Raw genomic sequence first — 24,517 nt, forward strand, 5'->3', positions numbered from 1 at the left:
AATGTGGAAATTAATTTCTAAATTGTATTCTGTCTGTTGCGTTCCAGGGTCCGTTGACAGTAATGCTGCCCAGCCCAGAGCCCCTGACGGCGGCCATGTTTCTCTTCCTCCAGAGCATGAAGGACCCAGGGAAAGGCCCGGTCAATCCCAAGATCCTCTTCAACCAGCTCTGCCAGAAGTAAGCCGCTTCCCTTCCTATCAACCACCATAAGTTCCCCCACTACGAAATGCTATCTCTATACTCTGTATGCAAATATTCCACCTCAGGGTCAGTAAGGTATGCAAACTTAGCCATGATTGTTAGTACTGCAGTTCTCCATCATCACAGCAGTACAACAGCGGAGCCGCAGCTTTCACCTGCTTTCATCCCCTCACTGGCCACTTTAACCAGCCAGACCCAGGTAGCACCTGTCCCTGCTGAATGCCTTTCAGTGCTCAACACACAGAATACACTGCAGGCACAGTACCTTGTTAAATGTGTAGCAGCAGCTTCCTATTTGTGGCTCTTTCTGCTACTTGCCACACTGCTGTGCCACCTGTGTCATGTTTGATCCAGAGCAAGGTCGAACAGGCGGTGTGGCGGGCGGAGGAAGCCCCACATTTGTCAACTGAACACTGGGTTTGTTCTCTTTTATGAACAGTTTGGATGTCTGGTTGGCTGGGTTCCTGTGTGAGCATGGTACACTACTGGTTGGGTCCACCGTTTGCATTTATGTGTGTGTATGAGTAGAGGGGGGGGGTTGCACTGTTTAGTAGTGCAGGTGGGTGACCAGGACATTTGACATTGGATGACTGGGTGCATCTCTGGTGCGGCTTTGACAGTTATTCTGGTACCTAGCTTTCATCAGATAGGCCTCTATGTGTGTGTGTGGTTGTGCTGCCACCTCACCTGGTACCATCTCAGCCTGCAACACACATGCAGGCAATTGTGCATTCATACAGCAAGCGCTGCACACACCTTTATGCATTCATACGCGTCTCATTTCAAGTAGGGCTAATCCATTCCACTGACATGCATTTGAATAGAGAGATATGACCTTAAGCTTCAGCACCCAATACCCATATGGTACACGTATACCACAAGTGAGCTTTAATAAAGGCCTGCATGAGTAAATGCTAATATGGAGCCCTAATCTTTAAAAGAGAATCACACGCACCGTAACCTAATTTATTTACCTTAATATTAATACCTTCACAGTAGTTGCTAGTGTCTAGTTATATTGGGTATGCAAATTCTCTTGGCATCTTTACCGATCATTTAAAAGTACTGGCTTTGTTCTGAGGGACATGGTTAATGTCTTAAAAGAGTGACTATCTAAACCAGGGGTTCCCAACCTTTTTCACCCAGGGCCCCCCCAAATGACTCCTGTTGGAATTGGCGACCCCCCAAAACTTTGAAACTTTAATTATCGCTGTTGCCGATCTGCCCCCCTGCCCGATCTGTACTGTGCATGTGCGAGATGGTCTGCCATACTGGACAACTCCGTACGGCAACCCAACTAGGACACTCACACAGTGGCGTTTGGCAAAGCACAAAAAGAACATGGATTTAACTTCTGTTTGGCAGTTATCATACTGAATAAATATTTACTGTGAATGTATGCAAAAATGTATGGCATATAGCTGTCTAACAGAAGTTAAATCTATGTCTCACTTATTCTGACAATGTACTTAACCCCAAATAAAAGAACCCAATAAAAAGAGTTGTTAAATAATAGTGAAGTCACGTTGTCATAACAATAACTAATCTCTCCCGGATTTTTGTGTTATTTTTCTGCTTTGCCAAACGCCACTGTGTGAAGTGTCCTATTACAGTTGCCGTATGTAGTTGTCCAGTATGGCGGACCATCTTGCACATGCGCAGTACAGATCAGGCAGGGGGGCAGATCGGGTAGTGACAGCCGTGCCTGGTAACAGCGGTTACACCCCCCACACACACACACGGCAACAGCGGTAATTAAAGTTTAAAAGTCTCAAAAATGCTACAACTACTGTCACAAACTGGATGAATGTGAAGTATTTCCTAAAGGAGGATGAAAGCGTAATTAAGGAGCACTATTGGAGTGACTTTGATGGTTATTGGACTCACGATTAATGAATTTGGATGCCTGCTGTATGAAGAAATTAAAGGACGGCGCAAGTGGAAACAATTCACAAAGGGATTCAACTGTTTAAAACACATGCTCAAAGTAAGCCGGATTTTGGCGATGTGTTTATGTGGATTAAAAAATCGCAAATAATCTACACAATGGAGGAGACCGATCTGATCGGAGCAACTTTGACAAATAATCCAACTGAAACCGACACTTTACGCGCAGAAGAAACATTTATATTAAAGAAAAAATGATACATTTCTGTCTTTGTATGCTTTTATTAGCTACTAACTTGCAAATGTATGCATCATATTTATTTCAAATATCGAAGAACAGGACACTTCAAAAGAATATACTATGTCTAATAAATAAATGGTAATATGGTTGCATAGGCCTGTATAAAACAAAAATCAAAAACTGGCATATTAAGCAAATGCTTGTCTGCCATGGAACAGGTAGCAGAGAGAAGACGAGGTTCAAGTAGGTTCATTAATGTGAACCTTGGGCTTGCACGCCCGCAGCCAGGGATGGAATGTCCGGTGTAATGTGAGTGACAGCCAGTCTAAAGTCGTTGTGAACGTCCAGTGTGTTGCGTGCTTTTGTTTTGATCGCAACAAGTGCGCTGAAGGCTGTTTCTGATAGATACGTCGTACTGAATGGGAGTGTAATCCTGGTCGTGGCATGCAGTGTGAGCTTTGGAGCGAGGCTTGGTCCTTTGAGAATCCAAAACTTTTAAAATCCTTTTTCCTGGAAGTATTTCTTTGACAGTGAGTCAGCTTGGATGTCGGTGAGCTCATCTTCGTAATCCAGGTATTCCACATCCTCAACTTTGGCAATAAAGGGATCTAAAACCCACAATTCCTTGGAGACATACTCGTCTATGTCAGCGAACCGTGATTGCATTTCCGTTTGCAGTGCGTTCATATGGCGGATGAACTCGCGACGTACAGGCACCGTTTCAGGATTGTTTTGGGATTGTTTCAGCAGTAGTGGAAACTGTTGCAGCTCCCCCCTCTCCATTTTCCCGACCCTGTACTCCAGTTTGCGCACAAATGCATCATTGGAGAATGTTGGACTCCACGCCTTGCAGACGCTTGTTTGTTTCATTGTAGAGACTGAAGATGTCGGCCAGGTATGCTGTTTTAATCCAGAATGACTCAGTCACTTGCTCTGACAGTGCGCGGTTACGAGTTTGTAGAAACTCTTCAATTTTTTCCTTCAGTTCTACAAAGCGTGCCAGCACTCGGCCGCGTGAGAGCCAGCGCACCTCGGTGTGCAGGAGGAGGGTTTGGCGCGCTTCATCCTCGCACAAGTCTGCGAATAGACGCTTGTTGGTGGGGCGACCTTTGATGAAATTGACTATTTTAATAACAGTTGAGAGTGTTTCAATGAGGTCTTCTGACAGTTTCTTGCTGGCCAGGGCCTGGCGATGTATCACACAGTGAAATATTGTGCAGTGTGGGGCCTTTTCTTTCAAGCGACTGTTAAATCCCTTGTTTTTCCCCATCATTGAGGCAGCTCCGTCTGTGCAACATGCAACTAAATTCTCATAGGAAAGCTTGTGGGATGAGAGGTAAGAATCCACTGCAGTAAAAATGTCCTCACCCCGAGTGGTAGTGGTAAGGTTGACTGACATAAGAATGTCCTGCTTCAAATCTTCCCCATCTATATATTGCACATAAACGATCAGCACAGCCTCGTCTGCTACAGTTGTGGTTTCATCAAGTTGTATGGTAAATGGCCCCTCTCCAAGCTTTTCGAGCAGCTGCAGCTCGCAGTTACTTGCCATCTTGTCAATTCTGTCTTTCACCGTATTGTTTGACAGTGGTACAGTTTTTAGCTTCTCCGCGACCTGCGGGCCGCACAGTTTCTCAGCTGGCTTAATGAGCTGCTCGCCAATGTTGTGCGGTTTCTTTGCCTTTGCTATTAAAAGTGCACATTCAAAAGAGGCCTCGCTGCCAGCCCTAACAAACGCTGTTCTAATATCCATTGGCTTGTTTGCCTTTGCAAGGTGTTGTTTCTTTATGAAAAAGTCCCGATCACGCCCGACTGTTTCTGGGTGCATGGTCTGTTGGTGTCTCTTCATTTTGCTGGGTTTCATGCTTTCGTTGGCTAGCTTCTCTCTGCATATCACACACTCTGGGCGGGTTTTGTCCGTTCCCTCCATGAAACCGAAGTTAAGATAGCTCTCTAGGTAGGTCCTCATTTTCTTTTTGATTGCAGATGAGCTGTCATCTCCTTTAAGTTTTTCAGAAATTTTTAGACAAAAATATTCACCTTATGAAGTCGGTCGCTAGCTGTTAAGCGCAGCAAACTGTTATTATTATGAAAGCTGACACAGTAACGTCAATGTTGGCGCCAATCGGAGGAGTATCAGATGAATTTTTTGAATTTTTATTTTAGTTAATCAATTAATTTCTATATTTTATTGTAATATAGACAAGGCTTTTTGCACCAATCATGTATTGCGTTACAATATGTACAAAAAATGATACGTAATTTTTTTTTTATATGTAATTTAAAAAAAAAATTTTATTCTAAATATGATATTAGGCCTCAAATCATCTGAGGTCTGGTGCCCCCCCTGCGATCTTTGGCGACCCCCAGGTTGGGAACCACTGATCTAAACCATGAGTTTTAGGTCAAAAGTTTCATTTTTTTGTTTTTGTTTCCATCAGCCTGTGAAGCAGTGTTACTGTAGCAGCGATGCGAAAGCACATTGTTTAAGACTAAAGGATCCTCAAAGTGTTATTATCACTTGTGATACTTTGTAATCTTGCCTCTTTTAACAGTTTTAAGGGAAATAGGGTTATATTTAATCGAATGATGTCCATCAAGATTTCAGCTCCTGTTTCTGATTTTCTTGGAAGAAATATTGCACTTTCAAGGCCTAATTCACTTATATGCTATTTTGTTAAACATCCACAAAGCCTGCTTGATCTCTGCAACGCTTCTCTAGTGGATTCCCACACAGCGACTCCTCTACTTTCAGCCCCTACTAAAGCTTTGAGCTGAAAAGGAAAGAGTCAAGAACAACTCCTGTTGACAAGGAACACATGTCTCCACTTCTGACCTCTGTAACGGCTACACTCTGTGAATATAGCTATCATCGTCTTCACCGCAAGCTCTTGTCATTCTGAGAGGTGTGGGTCTGCCCTTGGCCCTGTGGGGGCAGAGAGCGCTTTCTCATTTCTCTTTCCCTGTCCTTCTTAGTGTTGACAGGCAAGTTAATAAGGATTTTCTGCTCCGAAAAGAGGGTGAGTTTGAGTGTTTGAGTGTTTGTGTGCAACGCTGGAGCCCTATTGAGCCCCGGTTTGTGTTTATGTGTTTCCACCTCATATATACAGTGAATGGATTCTACGCTTGTGTTCACATTTGACCTCAACCAGCTGAGTACCCAACAGCCTGCCTGTTCCTCCTGCCAAGGGAAAGGGCTCTGGTCTGGGCTCGGAGCAGTGCCAAGCTCCATGGGTTTGACGGTCAGCACCACACACTGTATCTGGTGCCAGAGAGGGTCCCAGCTTGTACCCAGGGCAGGCTATGTCTAGGCCAGGGGTCGGCAACCCGCGGCCCTCGAGCCGCATGCGGCCCTTTAAGCCCTCTGCTCTGGCTCCCTTGAGCTTAGACAAAAATAAGAAGGAAATAAAATAAAAGTATTTGTAGGACTTTTTTGTTGCATGGTTGAAAATGTTTCGTATCTTGTATTTTTGAGGTGATAATGTGACACATAAATAAAAAAACAAAACGGTTTTAATTAGGTCAACTAAAATATGCGTCACATCCTGCTACGGTCCCGCGCTAGCGCCTTTTCTTGCTGGCGAATAACCTGACCCCCGGCTCCATGAGCGAACTATGGATTAATCAAAGAAAAGAAAAGTACCGGAGGAACACAGGATTTAATTCTGCGTGGACAGAGTTATATGCTTTCACAGCAAGCGATGCTGGTTTACCGGTATGTTACCGGCTAAAATAACTGGATGGCCTACCTGCCTGTCAGCCTTCCATCTGTGCACAAACTTATCTCGTGCCCTCATTGGTCATGTGCGCGTTCGTGTGTGTTGGAGGAGGGGCTCTGTAAAGAAGTCTGAAGGAAGAGGCAGATTTTTTCCGGTTGTGTATTTTCAAACTGGTTTCTCCATTCTTACCTACCCTACCTTTAACTCTTTTTAGGGTGCAGCTATATGTTTTATTTATTTCAAAGTGGGCCCATTTTAATTATATATTTGTTCCTTCAAATGTGCAGAGGACTCCCCAAGTGCTGTGTTTAATTTATTTTAAAGTAGGCCTGTGTATTATTTTTAATTCTCCTTATAGGAGTTCTTTGTTTCTTATTAGAGGTTAACAGTTTTATATATTGTAATAAATAGCCTAATAAATGAAAAAAAAAAGTTTAGTTTTTGTCTGATATAACAATAAATACAACTTTATAAGCTATCAAGCTATAAAATATGTTTTGCGGCTCCAGACAAAACATTTTTGGGGAAAAAGGAGCAAAATGGCTCTTTTGGTCAAAAAGGTTGCAGACCCCTGGTCTAGGCTTATCAGTGGTTAAAAACTGGGAGAAGTAACATTTGATTCAATATTTATCTACTTCCTCCTGGGCACCTGGAGTCTGAGGTCAGGGACAGCGGTTTTCATACTGCCTGACTACTGCTGCTATTTATCAAGATGCTATCTCTATGTATATCTAATGTATAAGCTGGAGGAGAACTCCACACACAGGCATTCAGCTACACCTGCATCTTTCAAGGACTGATTCCCTTTTCAGCACGGCCACTGGACACTTTCTTGTAGAAAATAAACGTATTCCAGCCCGCAATGTTGTTCATAATCCTTTATAAGAAGTCCTGATGAATCCCTGATAGAAATAGCACAATAGATTCCATCTATTGCTCTGGCATCCAGGACACACACACACACACACACATCTACATTCTTGCAAGACACAAACAAAGAGGCAGGGCTGGCATACTGGTCTGATCAGGAGGTACACCCCTTTCAGGATGGAAAAAAGGAGGAAGATATTCACAGATGGTCCAAAAAGTAATACAAATATTTGTTTGTGCAGGAGCCGAGAAGCACATTCCTGGGATTCTAACTTTACAATCGGATGATGAGAATCCCTCCACTCTGGTCTACCGGTGACTGTTACAGAATCTGAAAATAGGAGGATGTTGATTGCCTTTATACAAAACAGAAAAAGTCGGTGCATGTGAGCACAAGTTGAGAAATACATTGTTTACAAAGAAGCTGACAGTGAATCATTTCCAAGGCTGGTAATGATTTTTCTGAATTTTCGAAACCTTAAATTGTTATCAGAGAGAGAGAGGCAAAGGTGGCACATATGTGTCCATAAGTTTGAGGAGAGGAAGCATATTTACAGCAGTACAGTAAAAATATGCAGGCAGAACCAAGAGGCTTGTCACATAAATCCCCTCAAATATAAAATACAAAGATATATGTTTGTTGCACAGTGTAGCTTAAAGGTGACCTATCATGCAATATGCACTTTTGTACGTCTTTTATACAGTTGGGCTAAAAAATATTTAGTCAGCCACCAATTGTGCAAGTTCTCCCACTTAAAAATATGGGAGAGGCCTGTCATTTTCATCCTAGGTATACTTTAACTATGAGAGACAGAATGAGAAAAAAAAATCCAGAAAATCACATTGTCTGATTTTTAAAGAATTTATTTGCAAATGATGGTGGAAAATAAGTATTTGGTCACCTACAAACAAACAAGATTTCTGGCTCTTACAAACCTGTAACTTCTTCTTTAAGAGCCTCCTCTGTCCTCCACTTGTTAACCGTATTAATGGCACCTGTTTGAACTCGTTATCAGTATAAAAGACACCTGTCCACAACCTCAAACAGTCACACTCCAAACTCCACTATGGCCAAGACCAAAGAGCTGTCAAAGGACACCAGAAACACAATTGTAGACCTGCACCAGGCTGGGAAGACTGAATCTGCAATAGCTAAGCAGCTTGGTGTGAAGAAATCAACTGTGTGAAGACATACAAGACCACTGATAATCTCCCTCGATCTGGGGCTTTACTTAAGATCTCACCCCGTGGGGTCAAAATGATCACAAGAACGGTGAGCAAAAATCCCAGAACCACACGGGGGGACCTAGTCAATGACCTGCAGAGAGCTGGGACCAAAGTAACAAAGGCTACCATCAGTAACACACTAGGCCGCCAGGGACTCAAATCCTGCAGTGCCAGACGTGTCCCCCTGCTTAAGCCAGTACATGTCCAGGCCCGGCTGAAGTTTGCTAGAGAGCATTTAGATCAGGGGTTCCCAAAGTGTGGGAAGATGAGCCTCCCCTCAGAGAACATAATCACAGCCGCGCCCCCCTCCCAATTATTATTGCTATTATTATTATTATTATTATTATTATTATTGTTGTTGTTGCTATAATGCAGGGGTATTCAATTGCATTTCAAAGAGGTCCAGTGAGAGAAAATGTCATAAAATGCTCTGTTTTCGCTACCTTTCTCTTTTTTGATTGGCTGAGCGTCACCTCCTTAAAACATTAAACAATAGCTTTTTTAAACCTCTTGATCTTTATATTTTAAACATGTTGAGGTTAAGGATGGCAGCTTCCTCATACGTTGCACTCGGAGAGAAATAGTTGAGACGGAGATGTCTTTAGCAGCAGGGAGGAGTAACGTTTCACCAATGTTGTGAGGTTTACCTGCCTTAGCTATCCGTAACGCCACTCGGTATGATGCTTCGGTTGCCTTTGTATTCACAGGGCTAAATGTGTCAATGACATTTTTCTGTGACTGCAATTCCTCAAGCTTCCGGTCAAAAAACTTCTGTGGCTTGGTCACCAAACATGGGTGTTTTGTCTCAATATGACGCCGGAGTTTACATGGTCTCATACTGTCATTAGCTAGCACCTCGTTGCAGATAACACACTGTGGAGTGTCATCAGGACCGGTCCATGAAAATCCTACAGACGCTGTCTCCTCTCTCACTTTAGGTAACTTCACTAAAAATCTATCCATATTTTGCCGCTCGCTACATTTAGCTGAAGTTAACCTTATACATCCATGAAGTTAACTAGCTAGATTTCACTGTTTCTCTTTTTTTTCTGGCGGCTGCGCCTCCCTTGAAGCTCTCTGGTGCCCCCCAGGGGAGGCGCGCCTCACACTTTGGGAACCCCTGATTTAGATGATCCAGAAGAGGATTGGGAGAATGTCATATGGTCAGATGAAACCAAAATAGAACTTTTTGGTAAAAACTCAACTAGACGTGTTTGGAGGAGAAAGAATGCTGAGTTGCATCCAAAGAACACCATACCTACTGTGAAACATGGGGGTGGAAACATCATGCTTTGGGGCTGTTTTTCTGCAAAGGGACCAGGATGACTGATCCGTGTAAAGGAAAGAGGGAATGGGGCCATGTATCGTGAGATTTTGAGTGACAACCTCCTTCCATCAGCAAGGGCATTGAAGATGAAACGTGGCTGGGTCTTTCAGCATGACAATGATCCCAAACACACCGCCCGGGCAACGAAGGAGTGGCTTCGTAAGAAGCATTTCAAGGTCCTGGAGTGGCCTAGTCAGTCTCCAGATCTCAACCCCATAGAACGTCTTTGGAGGGAGTTGAAAGTCCGTGTTGCCCAGCGACAGTCCCAAAACATCACTGCTCTAGAGGAGATCTGCATGGAGGAATGGGCCAAAATACCAGCAACAGTGTCTGAAAACCTTGTGAAGACTTACAGAAAACGTTTGACCTCTGTCATTGCCAACAAAGGGTATACAGTATAACAAAGTATTGAGATTAACTTTTGTTATTGACCAAATACTTATTTTCCACCATAATTTGCAAATAAATTCTTTAAAAATCAGACAATGTGATTTTCTCATTTTGTCTCTCATAGTTAAGGTATACCTAGGATGAAAATTACAGGCCTCTCTCATCTTTTTAAGTGGGAGAACTTGCACAATTGGTGGCTGACTAAATACTTTTTTGCCCCACTGTACATGAATATGTGTCCCCGGTGTTCCAGGGAACTCACCAAGTGTCAGAAAACACAACCCTCTCTATTTTCCTCCATACCCAAATCTCTTAAAAAGGGGCTGCAACGAATCTGATACAGACTGATCCAGATTTGAACACTTCTATGACGTCACAGAAGCGGCGCTACGGCTATTGGGCCAACTCCACCAATCAGGAGGAGACAGCCACGGACATTGCCGTTCGAAAGCGCTGGAGACGCTGTAGTACATATGCCAGGCCTGTAGATGGTGCTGTTCTCACAGAATCAGCCCATGAAAAGACAGTGTTAAATTGAGCGAAATAAGGAATGGCTAAAATGCATGATCTGTTTGGTATTTTGAAAAATAAAAAGTATAAATATGCCTTATATAGGTATGGTCCTACACTATATTATTCAAATATAGGCCCACTCTAATATCTGAGATAGATTATATGATAAAATGATTTGATAAGGTGTTTACTTAATTATAAAGTGATGTAAAAATCCAAACAGCATCCACTCACACATAGAAGAAAAAACTTTTTAATAGATTTTCACCTAGCTACAGAGGCATCAAGCAAACATATAATATAAGCTTGATTCTTACCCAAAAACTTGTATTGTTCGTAAAGATCAAATCTGTCCAAATATTGGAAGGAATGTGTAAAGATTTTGTTTTGTGCACTTCTATATGTTTTGATGTCACACATTTTTTACCAACATCTACATTAGAATCAGTAAATTGACCGTGTTATAGTAAAAGGGACAGTGCAGATAAGTAGCACAAATAAATTGGTTTAGCTGACATGAATTCAATAAAGAGGCTAGCACATAGAAAAAAGGAAAAATCCATTGTAAAAAAATAAACACCAGCGTTATTAAAGGTTAGTGACTCAACAATTTCTAAATTCATAATAATATTAAATAGCTAAGCAGTATATTGCAAATGGCATTGTTGTTATAGTCTCTATAGGAATTGGTATGCACATCAATGAGTCAGAGTTTTTTTTTTGTATAGTTGTGTGAGGGGGCATTGTGTTGCTCATACTGTGTGTGTGTGTGTGTGTGTGTGTGTGTGTGTGTGTGTGTGTGTGTGTGTGTGTGTGTGTGTGTGTGTGTGTGTGTGTGTGTGTGTGTGTGTGTGTGTGTGTGAGCTTGTGTGTGTGTGAGCTTGTGTTTGTGTGTGTGTGCTTGTGTGGCCTTGTGTCTGGTACTAACTCATCCGGCTATTAATTGTGTTAGCACCGCAGCTGTTTGCATTGGCCAGATTGAGAGCAGCGCTACAGGGCCCTTCTGCTTCTCTCCACTGGGATGAGCTTCCAGACCTCACCATCTCCACTGATCCCAACCAACCTTTTTTATACTTTTTTTCTCTCTGCATTTCTGTCTCAGACTCTTTTTCTGTCTCACTCATTTCCTTCCCTGTTTTGCTTTAATTGCCTCTCAGTGTGTCTCTCTCTTGGGAGACTAGTCAGCAGAACCAGAGGGAAACATTCCTTCACATGCTGTTCAGTTTTCAAGCCGGCAAATAAATGACATATGTGCCTTGTACCAACCTCAATACCCTCCAACCACCCTTGCCCATGTGTCTGCACGGAAAAGGGCATAAGAGACAGATAGCGTGACTGTATGTAGAGGAGGGGGTGGCTTTAGGCTCCTCTAGACCTCCTGGTTATGACCTGTGTTGAGGGCAGGTGGTTGGCCATCACTCCCACAACCACGGACATCCGTTCTGGGGCAACATGTCAGCATGTTTTAGAGGGATTATTCATTTCAAGTGAATTATTCTTCTAAGTAGAACTGTGAATGGCATTAATGAAAGGCTGTAAAAAACAATGCTGCTATGATGATGAAAAGAACACACATGGCTGTAATGATTTCAGTGTGTTATTTCCATACCTTTTTATCAGAATGTTATAGGGCTGCACAAATTGGAAAAAATTATGAATTGAGTTATTTGTTATTGATATTTTTTATTAATCATAATTCTGCATTTTAAGTTTTTTAATAAGAGGATCTGTACCAAACCAGCTTGTTTAGTTTAATCTCTATAATACCGTTTGTATACAGGGATATCTCTGCAGCTCCACAATACTTCATTCAACACATACAGTGGGGCAAAAAAGTATTTAGTCAGCCACCAATTGTGCAAGTTCTCCCACTTAAAAAGATGAGAGAGGCCTGTAATTTTCATCCTAGGTATACCTCAACTATGAGAGACAAAATGAGAAGAAAAAAAATCCAGAAAATCACATTGTCTGATTTTTAAAGAATTTATTTGCAAATTATGGTGGAAAATAAGTATTTGGTCAATAACAAAAGTTAATCTCAATACTTTGTTATATACCCTTTGTTGGCAATGACAGAGGTCAAACGTTTTCTGTAAGTCTTCACAAGGTTTTCATACACTGTTGCTGGTATTTTGGCCCATTCCTCCATGCAGATCTCCTCTAGAGCAGTGATGTTTTGGGACTGTCGCTGGGCAACACGGACTTTCAACTCCCTCAAAAGATTTTCTATGGGGTTGAGATCTGAAGACTGGCTAGGCCACTCCAGGACCTTGAAATGCTTCTTACGAAGCCACTCCTTCGTTGCCCGGGCGGTGTATTTGGGATCATTATCATGCTGAAAGACCCAGCCACGTTTCATCTTCAATGCCCTTGCTGATGGAAGGAGGTTGTCACTCAAAATCTCACGATACATGGCCCCATTCATTCTTTCCTTTACACGGATCAGTCGTCCTGGTCCCTTTGCAGAAAAAGAGCCCCAAAGCATGATGTTTCCACCCCCATGTTTCACAGTAGGTATGGTGTTCTTTGGATGCAACTCAGCATTCTTTCTCCTCCAAACACGTCTAGTTGAGTTTTTACCAAAAAGTTCTATTTTGGTTTCATCTGACCATATGACATTCTCCCAATCCCCTTCTGGATCATCTAAATGCTCTCTAGCAAACTTCAGACGGGCCTGGACATGTACTGGCTTAAGCAGGGGGACACGTCTGGCACTGCAGGATTCGAGTCCCTGGCGGCGTAGTGTGTTACTGATGGTAGCCTTTGTTACTTTGGTCCCAGCAGGTCATTGACTAGGTCCCCCCGTGTGGTTCTGGGATTTTTGCTCACCGTTCTTGTGATCATTTTGACCCCACGGGGTGAGATCTTGTGTGGAGCCCCAGATCGAGGGAGATTATCAGTGGTCTTGTACGTCTTCCATTTTCTAATAATTGCTCCCACAGTTGATTTCTTCACACCAAGCTGCTTACCTATTGCAGATTCAGTCTTCCCAGCCTGGTGCAGGTCTACAATTTTGTTTCTGGTGTCCTTTGACAGCTCTTTGGTCTTGGCCATAGTGGAGTTTGGGGTGTGACTGTTTGAGGTTGTGGACAGGTGTCTTTTAAGGCCCAGATACACCGGCCAGTCACTTGAGAAGTCGCCGACACCAACTGTTGCGTCGCCGGACTCTCCTGCGTATTTGCAGACTTCGCGCACTGGAACACACCGCAAATCCGAGCCGAGCACGTATGAACTGCGTATGCGTGCTTGGCAATAACTCTCCTTACCAGCAGGCGGCGGTAGTGTGTATTCATCATTCAAAAGAGGCAACAACCGGAACAACCGGAAGACAGAGAAGAAGAACAGACTCCGTGATATAAACAAACAACAAATAGCGTTTTTCTTTCCATTTTCACTCTCGTCCATTGAAAACATGAACGAACAGGAGCTCTATAAAGCGATGAGGTGAAATAGCCGTCCGTGTGTCTTCCATCTTCCATTTTAAATCATTTGTTTACCTCCCTCACTTCCGTTAACGCTTCTCATGCACTGATTCGCTAGCTGAACAGCCAATCAGTGTTATCCCTTTGTCTGACTCCCGGTGGTGTTCCCGACGCCGATTCAACATGTTGAATCAGCAAGAAAAGGCGTCAGGTCGGCAGAAAAGACCCAACGGTGCGGCGCACACCAATCCGAATAGGGCGTGCCCACGCTCATGTTCGGCCCGACTCCCATTTACTGCCGATTTCGGGCCGGTGTATCTGGGCCTTTATACTGATAACGAGTTCAAACAGGTGCCATTAATACAGTTAACAAGTGGAGGACAGAGGAGGCTCTTAAAGAAGAAGTTACAGGTCTGTGAGAGCCAGAAATCTTGTTTGTTTGCAGGTGACCAAATACTTATTTTCCACCATCATTTGCAAATAAATTCTTTAAAAATCAGACAATGTGATTTTCTGGATTTTTTTTTTCTCATTTTGTCTCTCATAGTTGAGGTATACCTACGATGAAAATGACAGGCCTCTCTAATCTTTTTAAGTGGGAGAACTTGCACAATTGGTGGCTGACTAAATACTTCTTTGCCCCACTGTATCTAGCCTTTAACAGATGTGGGGCTTCCCACAATTTTAATAATGCACTAGTCAAATTGCAAATGTGATACCATTTCTATTAATTATGCAGCCTTAGAATATTACCACTTTCTTCGATTGTAAATCATTACTATAAAATATGCATTGTCAAACCAAAATACAAAAAATATATGTTTTAACTCTTTAAAACGCCAGGAGAAGCGTTAATACTACACCATAAAGGCCTCTGGTGTAGTCCATTAAGTACCAGTAAAATACCTACACAGTTATATTAAAGGGGTTAACCCTTTCCCTTAAACCCATCTTTAACATTTTACTTAAACCTCTTGATGTCTTGTGCCTGTCGGACCAACCTGTCCTGTGGTTATGTGGCGGGCTCTGCCCCAACAGGTTGCCGTGGCTGCAGCCCCGGCTGCCCATCTGCCCCTGACATCTGTCCTCACATCTGCTTCAGTGCGGACGGCCAGGGGACGGAGCCAAGGAGAGCCTCCCCTCTAACCGCTGTGCATTAATGTCCAGGATGCTTAGCCAATTAACAAAATGGCAATACCATTCTAATCAGAAAAAGCCAAGGCGATGCATTGACTGCAAGCATGGTGAAGGTGTCATTTATTTTGTATTATAGTTATAAATTAGGGATCGACCGATATGGTTTTTTCAAGGCCGATACCGATTATTAGTAATCAAGGAGATCGATAACCGATATTTGGAACCAATATACATTTGCGGTAAAATCAGAAAATCTTGGTGTCAAAATGTAGAATAACACAACTTCTTTGAAATGCCTTTTTATGTTTAATGAACTTTTCAACATCTTAAAACTGGTTTCCTCTACCCTGAGTAAAGTAAATGAAGTAAAAATAAAATAAAAACTGCTAAAACTTGTTCTGAACTTCTGATATTTGAGTCTCACTCATTTAGTAGTCCCAATTCAGCAGCACCAGATTGTGGTGCAGAAAGCAGAGTTGCTGCGAGACTCCACTAGCAGCCGTCCCAGCGCGTCACAGTTTCTCCGCTGCGAGACGCTACCCTTTTTTTTTGCTCGTGAACAGTGGTGACTGCAGCCAGAGAAACGGCCGCATCAGAACCAAAGTTGCATCGGCAAATTGACTAAAGGCCGATACCGATAATCTGTAAAATGCGGAATATCGGCCTCGATAATCGGCCAAGCCGATAATCGGTCAACCCCTATTATAAATATTGTCTTTGTTCTCTCTGGAGTACTTTGACCTTCTAATGGCTCTTCGTATTCCTCAGGGATAACCCAATGTAAACAAGGTTGTCTGAATTGGCTATTCATTATACAATTATTTACAATTATCTTTAAAAGGCACTTGAATATTTACATGATATTATCCTAAGTATATAATTGAAATGATATCAATATTTCATGTTTATTGTATCCTTGGTGTGATTAAATATGCCCTCTTCATACTGGTGAAGAGACCTCATTCCCCCTGGTATAAACCTGTTAGAAATCCCAGAATGCTAAGCAGAAGGAGCAGGTTTGAATCTCTGGAAGAAAGATGTGTTTAGGGCCCTGAAAGGAATACTTTTTTTCCACTATATGCTGCTTCCTTTTGCAGTTCTACTCTGAATTTTCTATGTGCTATTGTTCTTGATTTACATCCATGTTTTTTTTTGTTGTGTTTTTTCTAGGGCTCCGCGCTTCAAGGGCTACCAACAACAGGACAGCCAGGAGCTTCTGCACTACCTCCTGGACTCCATACGAGTAGAGGAAACTAAAGTGAGCTTACATATATTATCACATCCACGTCTAATAACTGTCAAAAGCCTAGCTCACAGGGTTTTTCAAGTACATGATGCATTAGGCTGGGATCTTTTGTAATGTTAAAGTTTCAATTTTTGTTCCAGAAAGGTGCTTCAAATCTGTACAAAGTACTCAAGGTATTTGAGATATCTTAAACAATGCATTTTGAAAGAAGGAAATGTGCTAGGTGAGGACACCTTATGTACTCTCTAAATCAGGTTATAACAAAGCTCAAGGTATTTACACATTTAAATGTAGGCTAAGGGACAGGAAATCTGTAAGCAGTTGACCAATCACAAAAGAGCTGGCCAACAAATCAGAGCAGACTGGGCTCTGGTTTCAGACAGAGGGTGAAAAGACAGGCAGTAAAATACAGACCTTTTTGAACATTAAAGTATGGAAACATGTCTCAGTATAGGCACAAAATACAAATCTGAACCTCACAATTAGCATAATGAGGCCCCTTCAAAAAAAAATCGAACCACTCTCTGTTTGTTTTGAAAGCCATTGTAGTCTAGTGTGTAAAACGTGCAGCTGTGTGTTTGTGAAGCTTTCACATAACCTGGAATCTTGTTTTTGCATGGCTCGCCAGTTTTTGTGTTTTAAACCTTATGGTGCCATGTTTTTGGCAAGTACAGTGAACCACCCTCCCCCCGAAAACCCTTCACAGGGCAATTAGAAGACCCCACAGTAGCCCTTGTGCAGGGCTGAGCAGGCCCCTGTGGCCCCACCAGTGGCTGTGTGAACCAAGGAGGAGAAGTTGGCGGGTGTGTTTTAGTGGTCAGCCCCCAGACCCAGGAGGGGCTGCGGGCCAGGCTCCCTTGCTTCCCATTCAAACTTGTGAACGCCGACAGTTGTGCCACTTAGGGGACTTGCAAGTGGCACGACCGGCATCATTGTGTGATCTTGGGAAACCCACAGCTGCTGAATGAGCTCCAGGGTCGTCGCATTGTGCTTGAGGGTTACCCACAGCCCCCGCCTACACACACACACACACACACACACACACACACACACACACACACACACACACACACACACACACACACACACACACACACACACACACACACACACACACACACACACACACACACACACACACACACACACACACATACTCATCAGCCAGTCTCCCAATCCAATCAAGGCAGTAAAGAGGGAGGGGGGGTACGGCCTCCTCTATTCATTCACTCAGACACTCATCTATACAGCCAAGCACATTTACAGATACAGTGGCATTTTAGCCGAGATTATTGAAAATAATTTTGTAATTATCGCAAATATTAAACAATAACACACTTTTTAAATTAAGATCAAATTAATTGTATCAATGTTGTTAATATGTAAACACTGGACAACATGAAACAGCATTTTTTTATTTAACTAACAGCAATTTATCTAAACTTGGCGAGCGTTTGAAAAGGTACATTTTAAATTTTTGAGTACAGTCATATATTTACACACTGTCTTGCGTGAGTGTGCAAGATAGGGAGACTGGTAGTATTCGCAGAGGGTGTCACCAACATTTAGAGGCCCTAAGTGTTTGTGTTGATTGGCCATTAGTATCAGAGATCTAAATATGCTAATTTGGCCCCAGTCAATTATCACCAATTAGCTGAGACGGTAGGTATTTCTCTCTCAGGGCATGGACTGTCCTTCTTCGCTCCGTCTTCGTTTTAGTTTCCACCCCTGCACCCATCTACCAGCAAACCCTCTCCAACTCCCCCCTCCCCTTGGCCCATTCTGTGTGGGACAGTGCACGCTGTTACTTTATGGGAGGGGGGTGAGGGCGGTTACTGGTAATTAATTAGTAAGGGAGGGTTTGACTGCCGACTGCGAGGGGTGCACGCTGGCCCCGGCTAGGATTAACAGGACTTTTGACCTAAATAGCCAGTCCAGTGCGTGGGTCCCGGGACAATGGGGGCCCGACTGGTCTCGACCACAGACACAGACCGTGGCCAATTATCTATTGATTGCTGCTTTACTGCGGCTGTGCGGCTCTTCACAGCTCTGTCACCAACACACTCGCTGACCACGTCACCTTCGATGAGAGCCAACAGCTCATAGACACACACAAACACGCACTGATAATTAAGACATTTAACGTTTCTCGACAGGCACAATAATTATTTTTACACTAATGATGTTTATAATATGTATACCTGTCACACTGAGCTGCGGGCTACATTTTGATATTTCACTAATGGATGTAATGGAGAGCAAGAAAAACACCCCGGAGTGAATTTTGATTTTTGATTTGATAATTTTGCATCTAGAAATATGTTTTTAGTCTGAATTGTTCTTTAACTTTTTGTGTGTTTGTTTTTATTGTGTACAGAGGGTGAAAGCCGCAATTCTGAAAGCCTTCAACAATCCCACAGAGAAAACAGCAGATGAGGACACTAAACGCCAAGTTAAAGGTACTAACAGTTTACAGACTCCAGTGACAATGGCCAAGATCAATATCCCCATCTTGTGGCAGGTGATGGAAGTACAGCTCAGTTTTCACAAGGCAAAGGCTGCAGAGTGTAGTCTTTGTTGAATAAACCTAAACAGACAATAATTCTAATTTGCAAGATGACAAAATGTGCCTTTGATGCATTTGGGCTCTTTTAAGTCCACAAAAGAAATCAGCCCAGTGCAGCAAACTAAAACAGAGATCCGCTAGTGATGATGGGGGGAGAATGACGTGTTCAAAAATACGGTTACACTTTACAAGGCTAATTGTCATAAGTGAAATAAATGCTCTATGTAAACCCTTACTAGCAATCACAGAGTAAACTAAATTCTAAAAACATGGGTTGATGATTAAAGGTAAACATTTTTAATTATTTTGCAGTAAATTAGTGTTTATTTGTTTTACATTCCCTTCATCACACCATCAGTCTATAATGATTTGTTAAAAACACTGCTGTTTCGTTTGCTGTAAGAAATTGACTTTTTGAATTGAATTTTCAATAATACATTTGTTTAGTTTTCCCCTTGAAAAATAACAAAAACAACCGATGAGAATACTCTTAAAGTACTTGATCGATAAGCAGTATCGGTAAGAGTAGAAGTACCGTTAAAATCTTAACTATACCCATCCATATCTACATCTGTATGTTTTTTTTGCAAAGAAGCTAATCCAATGTTTCCTCTACTAATGACCAATATTTTTTACTGCAAGAAAATGATTCCTTAAATAATTCTATTCAAAACGATGTTTCTCTCTCCTACTAGCGTACGGAAAGGAAGGCGTGAAGATGAACTTCGTTGACCGCATCTTTGTAGGGGAGCTGACAAACACGATCATGTGTGAAGAGTGCGAGCATGTAAGTGTATGTTTCTGATCCATAGAGTAGTCTGTGGGAACCAATTAGGCGCAGCTCAATGCGATGCCCTAAATGAAACACATATAATGCACAGGGTGGTAGAGTAGGTTTATATACACTCATTGTGTTACCCAGTTAAACGTTGTAAGGAAAACCATCTTTTTCCATTTCATATCGCTGCAGGACTCACAATAGGCAAGATTGCCTGCCATACAATTTCCAGCAATACTTCTGTCAATAGTACATTGACAGATATTTGTCACTGACCCGAGGTGAAGCTAACCAACATCAAGTTTCTATTTCTTTTCTAGCTTACTAGTTACTTTCAGGGTTAAGGTTTGATTCTGATTCCCACACAGGATGTACTGAAAAATAAGTGAGAGAAAACATACAATCAACAGGAAAAACAAAACAAGAAAAGCCCCTCAAGGACCAGCTTGAACACCAACTGTTTGGTGTTTCGAATCAAATTTGGGAGCTCCGAGTTTTAAACAAAGCAAACACCACGTTGAAAAACTAACGAACATCCTTGAAGGAAAAGAGCACCAGGTGTGGAGCTGGAGTGGAAAAAGCAACCAAAACAACTGTCTCTAAAAGGAGCAGAGGTTTGCTGTTAAAAACCCGACTATAATTTCTTCCAAAATGGTGCTATATATAAATCCTGGCAGGGACTAACATGTGATTTCTGTTTCAGATCTCCACCGTGAAGGAGGCTTTCATAGACATATCTCTACCTATCATAGAGGAGAGGGTGAGCTGCTACAATTGTTCATGAGAAATTATGTGCAATTGACATTAAAGGACTTAACTTAAAGGGATAGTTCAGGTTTTTTGAAGTGGGGTGGAATGAGGTACTTATCCATAGTCAATGCCATTGATAATGGGCAGCACGTACCCAGTTTTTAGAAGTTATAGATAAAGGAGTAAAGAAATGTACAGCTTTAGAGGAGGGAAGGATCAAAAGATGTAAGCCACCAAAACATTGTGTGTGCTATAATTCAAATATTTTAATCACTTTCCCTTGCGAAAAAAAAGCCCTCAAGACAAGGACCTAAAGCCGTCGTCTATTTTCTCTTTTAAGCCACCAGACTCCATTGACAAATACACTTATTTTACCTCACAGATCACAGGAATTCTTGTTTTACTACCACAATTGGAAAGCTTTCTGAAAGGGATAAACTGGTGAAAATATTCTAAATATAGTGTACACTTAAACCGAATTTTTAAAGGTGGTTTTGCTGCTGGCTTTAAAAAAATTGGGTATTTCCAATTGCCATCTAAGTACCTTATTTGACTTCAAGCCAAACAATCTAAACTATCCATTTAATGAGTATGAAAATACAGTTTTTTGACAGATGATGAGATTAATTTTGTGTATTGCATGTTCTCTTGCATGCAAAATGCATGTTTCTTTTATCAGAAAAGGCTATGCAATATTGTTTATGGTCCCCTTCAAACTGATGATCGATAATTTTTCGCCATCAGATGTCAAAACCATCCAACCCCAGTAGGCTAGGAAAGGTTGTCCGGGAGCAGGAGGCCCAGGTGACGCACAGTGACCAGATTCAGTCTGCAGCGCACTCTGTCAACAGAAACACCAAAAAGCTGGGTGCGCAGGTAGGGGGAGCAACTCTTATTGGATATGAAACAAGATCCTTTTACCCTCAACACTAACATGTACAATTGATACTGCAGCTCTGAAGTGGACTAATGTATTTGTCCTTCTTCTTTTCTCTAGAAGCAGCAGAGCAGGAGGTCTTCAAGTTCTGTGGAAGAGAAGGGAGCAAGCTGCAGTTTGGATCGGCCGGAGGAGGAGGGCATACCTGCTGGATCCGCCCGCGGGATCTCTGTTTGCAAGATGGCCGCCGCCGGCAGCCTATCAGACGCCAGTGAGAGAGACTCTGGTCCTCAGGACAGCAGCAATGACGCTGACAGCGAGGCCTCAGAGAGCGAGTGGGCCCCGCGCATCTCCTCCAGCCACAGCCACGGACACATGACCACCCCGTCGTCCACCTCCACCCTCACTCCCTCCCCTACGCCCGCCTGCTCCACCTCCCCCTCGCCTTCATCCGCCATGAAGCATGGCAGCGCTGTGGAGCAGCTAGTTACCGCCGTGTCCAAAGTCAACCTCGGCTTCGCCTCCGGGGACTGTTCCCCCCCCACACACTGCTCTCCAGAGGAGGCTTCTAACCTCCACCATCAGCACCACCAAGGGGCGTTCCAGGCGCTTTCCCAAAGTTACACGCCCAGCTCCAAGGAGTGCTCCATCCAGTCCTGCCTCCACCAGTTCACCTCCGTGGAGCTGCTGATGGGCAACAACAAGCTGCTGTGTGAGAACTGCACCGAGCGCAGACACAAACAGCTGCGCAAGAGCAGCTCCGCCGGTAAGACCAACGATCAAACTACTACCACAAAGATCTTTGAGCAACCAAGTAGCCTACCTGCGAATAAAGCATACTGTGCGGTTTAATTCCTTTTTTGTATTACTGTCTTTTTATTTAATTAGACTGCAATATTGACAAATGATCTTAAATTGGGTTCTTCTGAAACAAAACAAAACATGACAATACAAATCCTCAAAGCTAGCAGACAGAGTGTGGAGCAGAGTAGCAGTTAAATCTGAGGCCCCTTTTCCTGAAATCAGTTCCATATTCCAGTCTTCCTATTTTCAAAATGAGGAACACTTTAGAATCTCACTTTTTTTGGAAATTCACACTTTCTATATTTCACTCTCTCTTTATCATTGACTCAATCCTTTTTTCCGCAAGATTCATACGTTGTATGAATGAATCATAATTTCTTGTTTTAATTTCAATGTATTCTTTTGTTGCCTTTAGACAAGAAGATGGAGAAGATTTACACCAGTGCTAGGAAGCAAATACTCATATCCTCACTGCCTCCTGTCATCACATTACATCTGAAACGCTTCCATCAGGTGAGACACACACTGCCTTTTCTTGCCTTCCATTTAACGGAGCAGGTAGCCACATGTTGTATTGAATGCAGAACTCAGTGTGTATTTTTGTGACGGTATGTGGTTCTCTTTTTTTATTTGAAGGCAGGAATGAACTTACGAAAAGTGAACCGCCATGTCGATTTTCCCCTGATCCTGGACCTGGCTCCTTTCTGCTCGGCCTCCTGCAAAGTAAGAAATATTCTGTATACTAGAAATGGATTCAGTTCAGTTTGTTTTGAATGTCCTTGGTTGGTACTGTCCCTGGAGCCCTCTGTGTATTCCTTTTTTTTTTTAGCTTTCTTTCCCATTTTTGCTAACCTTCCTTTTTCGTTTTCTCTAGAGCCTGGCAGCCGGTGAGCGTGTCCTCTACAGTTTGTACGGGATTGTGGAACATAGTGGATCAATGCGGGGGGGCCACTACACTGCTTATGTAAAGGTGCGCGCTCCCCAGAGGAAAATGGAAGCGCACTACAGGAACCTGTCAGGTCAGGGATTATCTCATTTGAGCTCCTTCAAGACTTTTGATCTATGTTCTGTGTCTTTGTGTGTTTACGCTCTGTTGTATTGTGCAGCAAAGGTCTCAATAGATGAATAGAGGCTTTTGTGTTCTATATAATTCATGTTGTTTGTGTCATGATTCATCTTCCGGCGCAGACAGAAAACTCATCTCTTTAGACTCCACTTCGAGCGATTGAATTACTAACAAAGCACTTATATACTAATAAAGGGCTGGCTTATCTAAAGCCAGTTGAGTAGCACTTGAAATGTTTGGCTCTATGAAACCTGATGTACTTATATGATTCTGTTTTCTTCAAGGTTGTATCTTCCTGGTCGAATGCACTTTTTGTAAGTCGCTTTGGATAAAAGCGTCAGCTAAATGCAATGTAAAGTAATGTAATTTAATGATTCACAGCTTAGTGCTGAAGGAAGTTCTCAAACTCACGGAAGTCTTTGCTGCGAACAAGTTCATGTAAAGCTAGGCTGTGATTGCACCCATTAGTTGGTGATGATACACACATATATTGAGTTAACTAATGCAACTTTCTCAAATGATAAACAACAACTAGCTAGAATAAACTTCTCCTAGTAAGTTTTTTAATGAAAAAAATGTAGAAATAAAGATCGAGTCATCTCAGTTTTATAATGATATCAGTTTAAGGCCGGTTTTGGCATCAAAATATACTTTAAGTATCAAAAGTAGAAGTATTTGTTAAGCACAATGGCCGTTTCAGAATCATGTATATGAAATAACTGATTTATGATCAGTGACACATTAAGCTGCTCTGGCTGATGTTGCCGTTTTCTATGGAGTGTTACGACCCCCTCCACTCCACTCTCTCCACAGGAGTGGTGCCGCCCAACTAGGCGTCATGCACCGAGCACTGCGCTCAAAGTTCAAATCCTTTCAACTTTGACTTCATTTAATGCTGAACTTTTGACGCACAAATGCAGCTTTAATGGGTTCATCACAGCTGGTAAAGATGGAGCTATTTTGAATGACTTGGTATACTATTGTTGGATATTCTCAGTTTGTTTTAATGTTTTTGAATTGGTTTATTTTGTTTATTATCAGCTAAGAATCTGTAACTAAAGATAAGATAAATGTAGTGGGGTATAACAGACAATATTGGTTTCCAAACTGTAAAGTAAAGGAACCAAAACCAAAACATCTTTCATTTTAATTGCATCATAATATAACATATTTCTTGGTCCACCTTCATTACATTCCACCAGTGAAAATATGTTTATAGTTTTACAAATCCTTAACCATATCATGTAATCCTTACACTGCTGTATAAATAATCCTTATATTTATTATAGCGCTTTTTCAATTACTCCCAAAGCGCTCCTTACAAATACACATTACACATACATATCATACATACATGTAATGGTCATGTACTGTGGACAATACCCACAGGAGCAAATTCAGGTGAAGTGTCTTTCCCAAGGACACAACGGCTTTACAGGCGCAGCTCTCGATCTGATAATCAACGCACAACCGACTGTGCCACACCGCCAATCTT

At 42.3% G+C, this 24,517-nt stretch overlaps 1 protein-coding gene across 1 annotated transcript in view; it reads left to right on the top strand.

The window, feature by feature from the left end:
* Positions 1-24,517, top strand: part of usp45 (ubiquitin specific peptidase 45) — a 51,016-nt gene that overhangs the window by 23,605 nt on the left and 2,894 nt on the right. The window contains 10 exon segments of the mRNA XM_079640209.1: positions 48-178; positions 16,106-16,193; positions 18,559-18,640; positions 19,443-19,534; positions 20,229-20,285; positions 21,020-21,151; positions 21,273-21,918; positions 22,372-22,469; positions 22,593-22,679; positions 22,831-22,975. Of these exon segments, the coding sequence (XP_079496335.1) occupies positions 48-178; positions 16,106-16,193; positions 18,559-18,640; positions 19,443-19,534; positions 20,229-20,285; positions 21,020-21,151; positions 21,273-21,918; positions 22,372-22,469; positions 22,593-22,679; positions 22,831-22,975 (1,558 nt within the window).

Source organism: Notothenia rossii, assembly GCF_949606895.1.
Source record: "Notothenia rossii genome assembly, chromosome: 7".
In the NCBI taxonomy this organism is placed as follows: domain Eukaryota; kingdom Metazoa; phylum Chordata; class Actinopteri; order Perciformes; family Nototheniidae; genus Notothenia; species Notothenia rossii.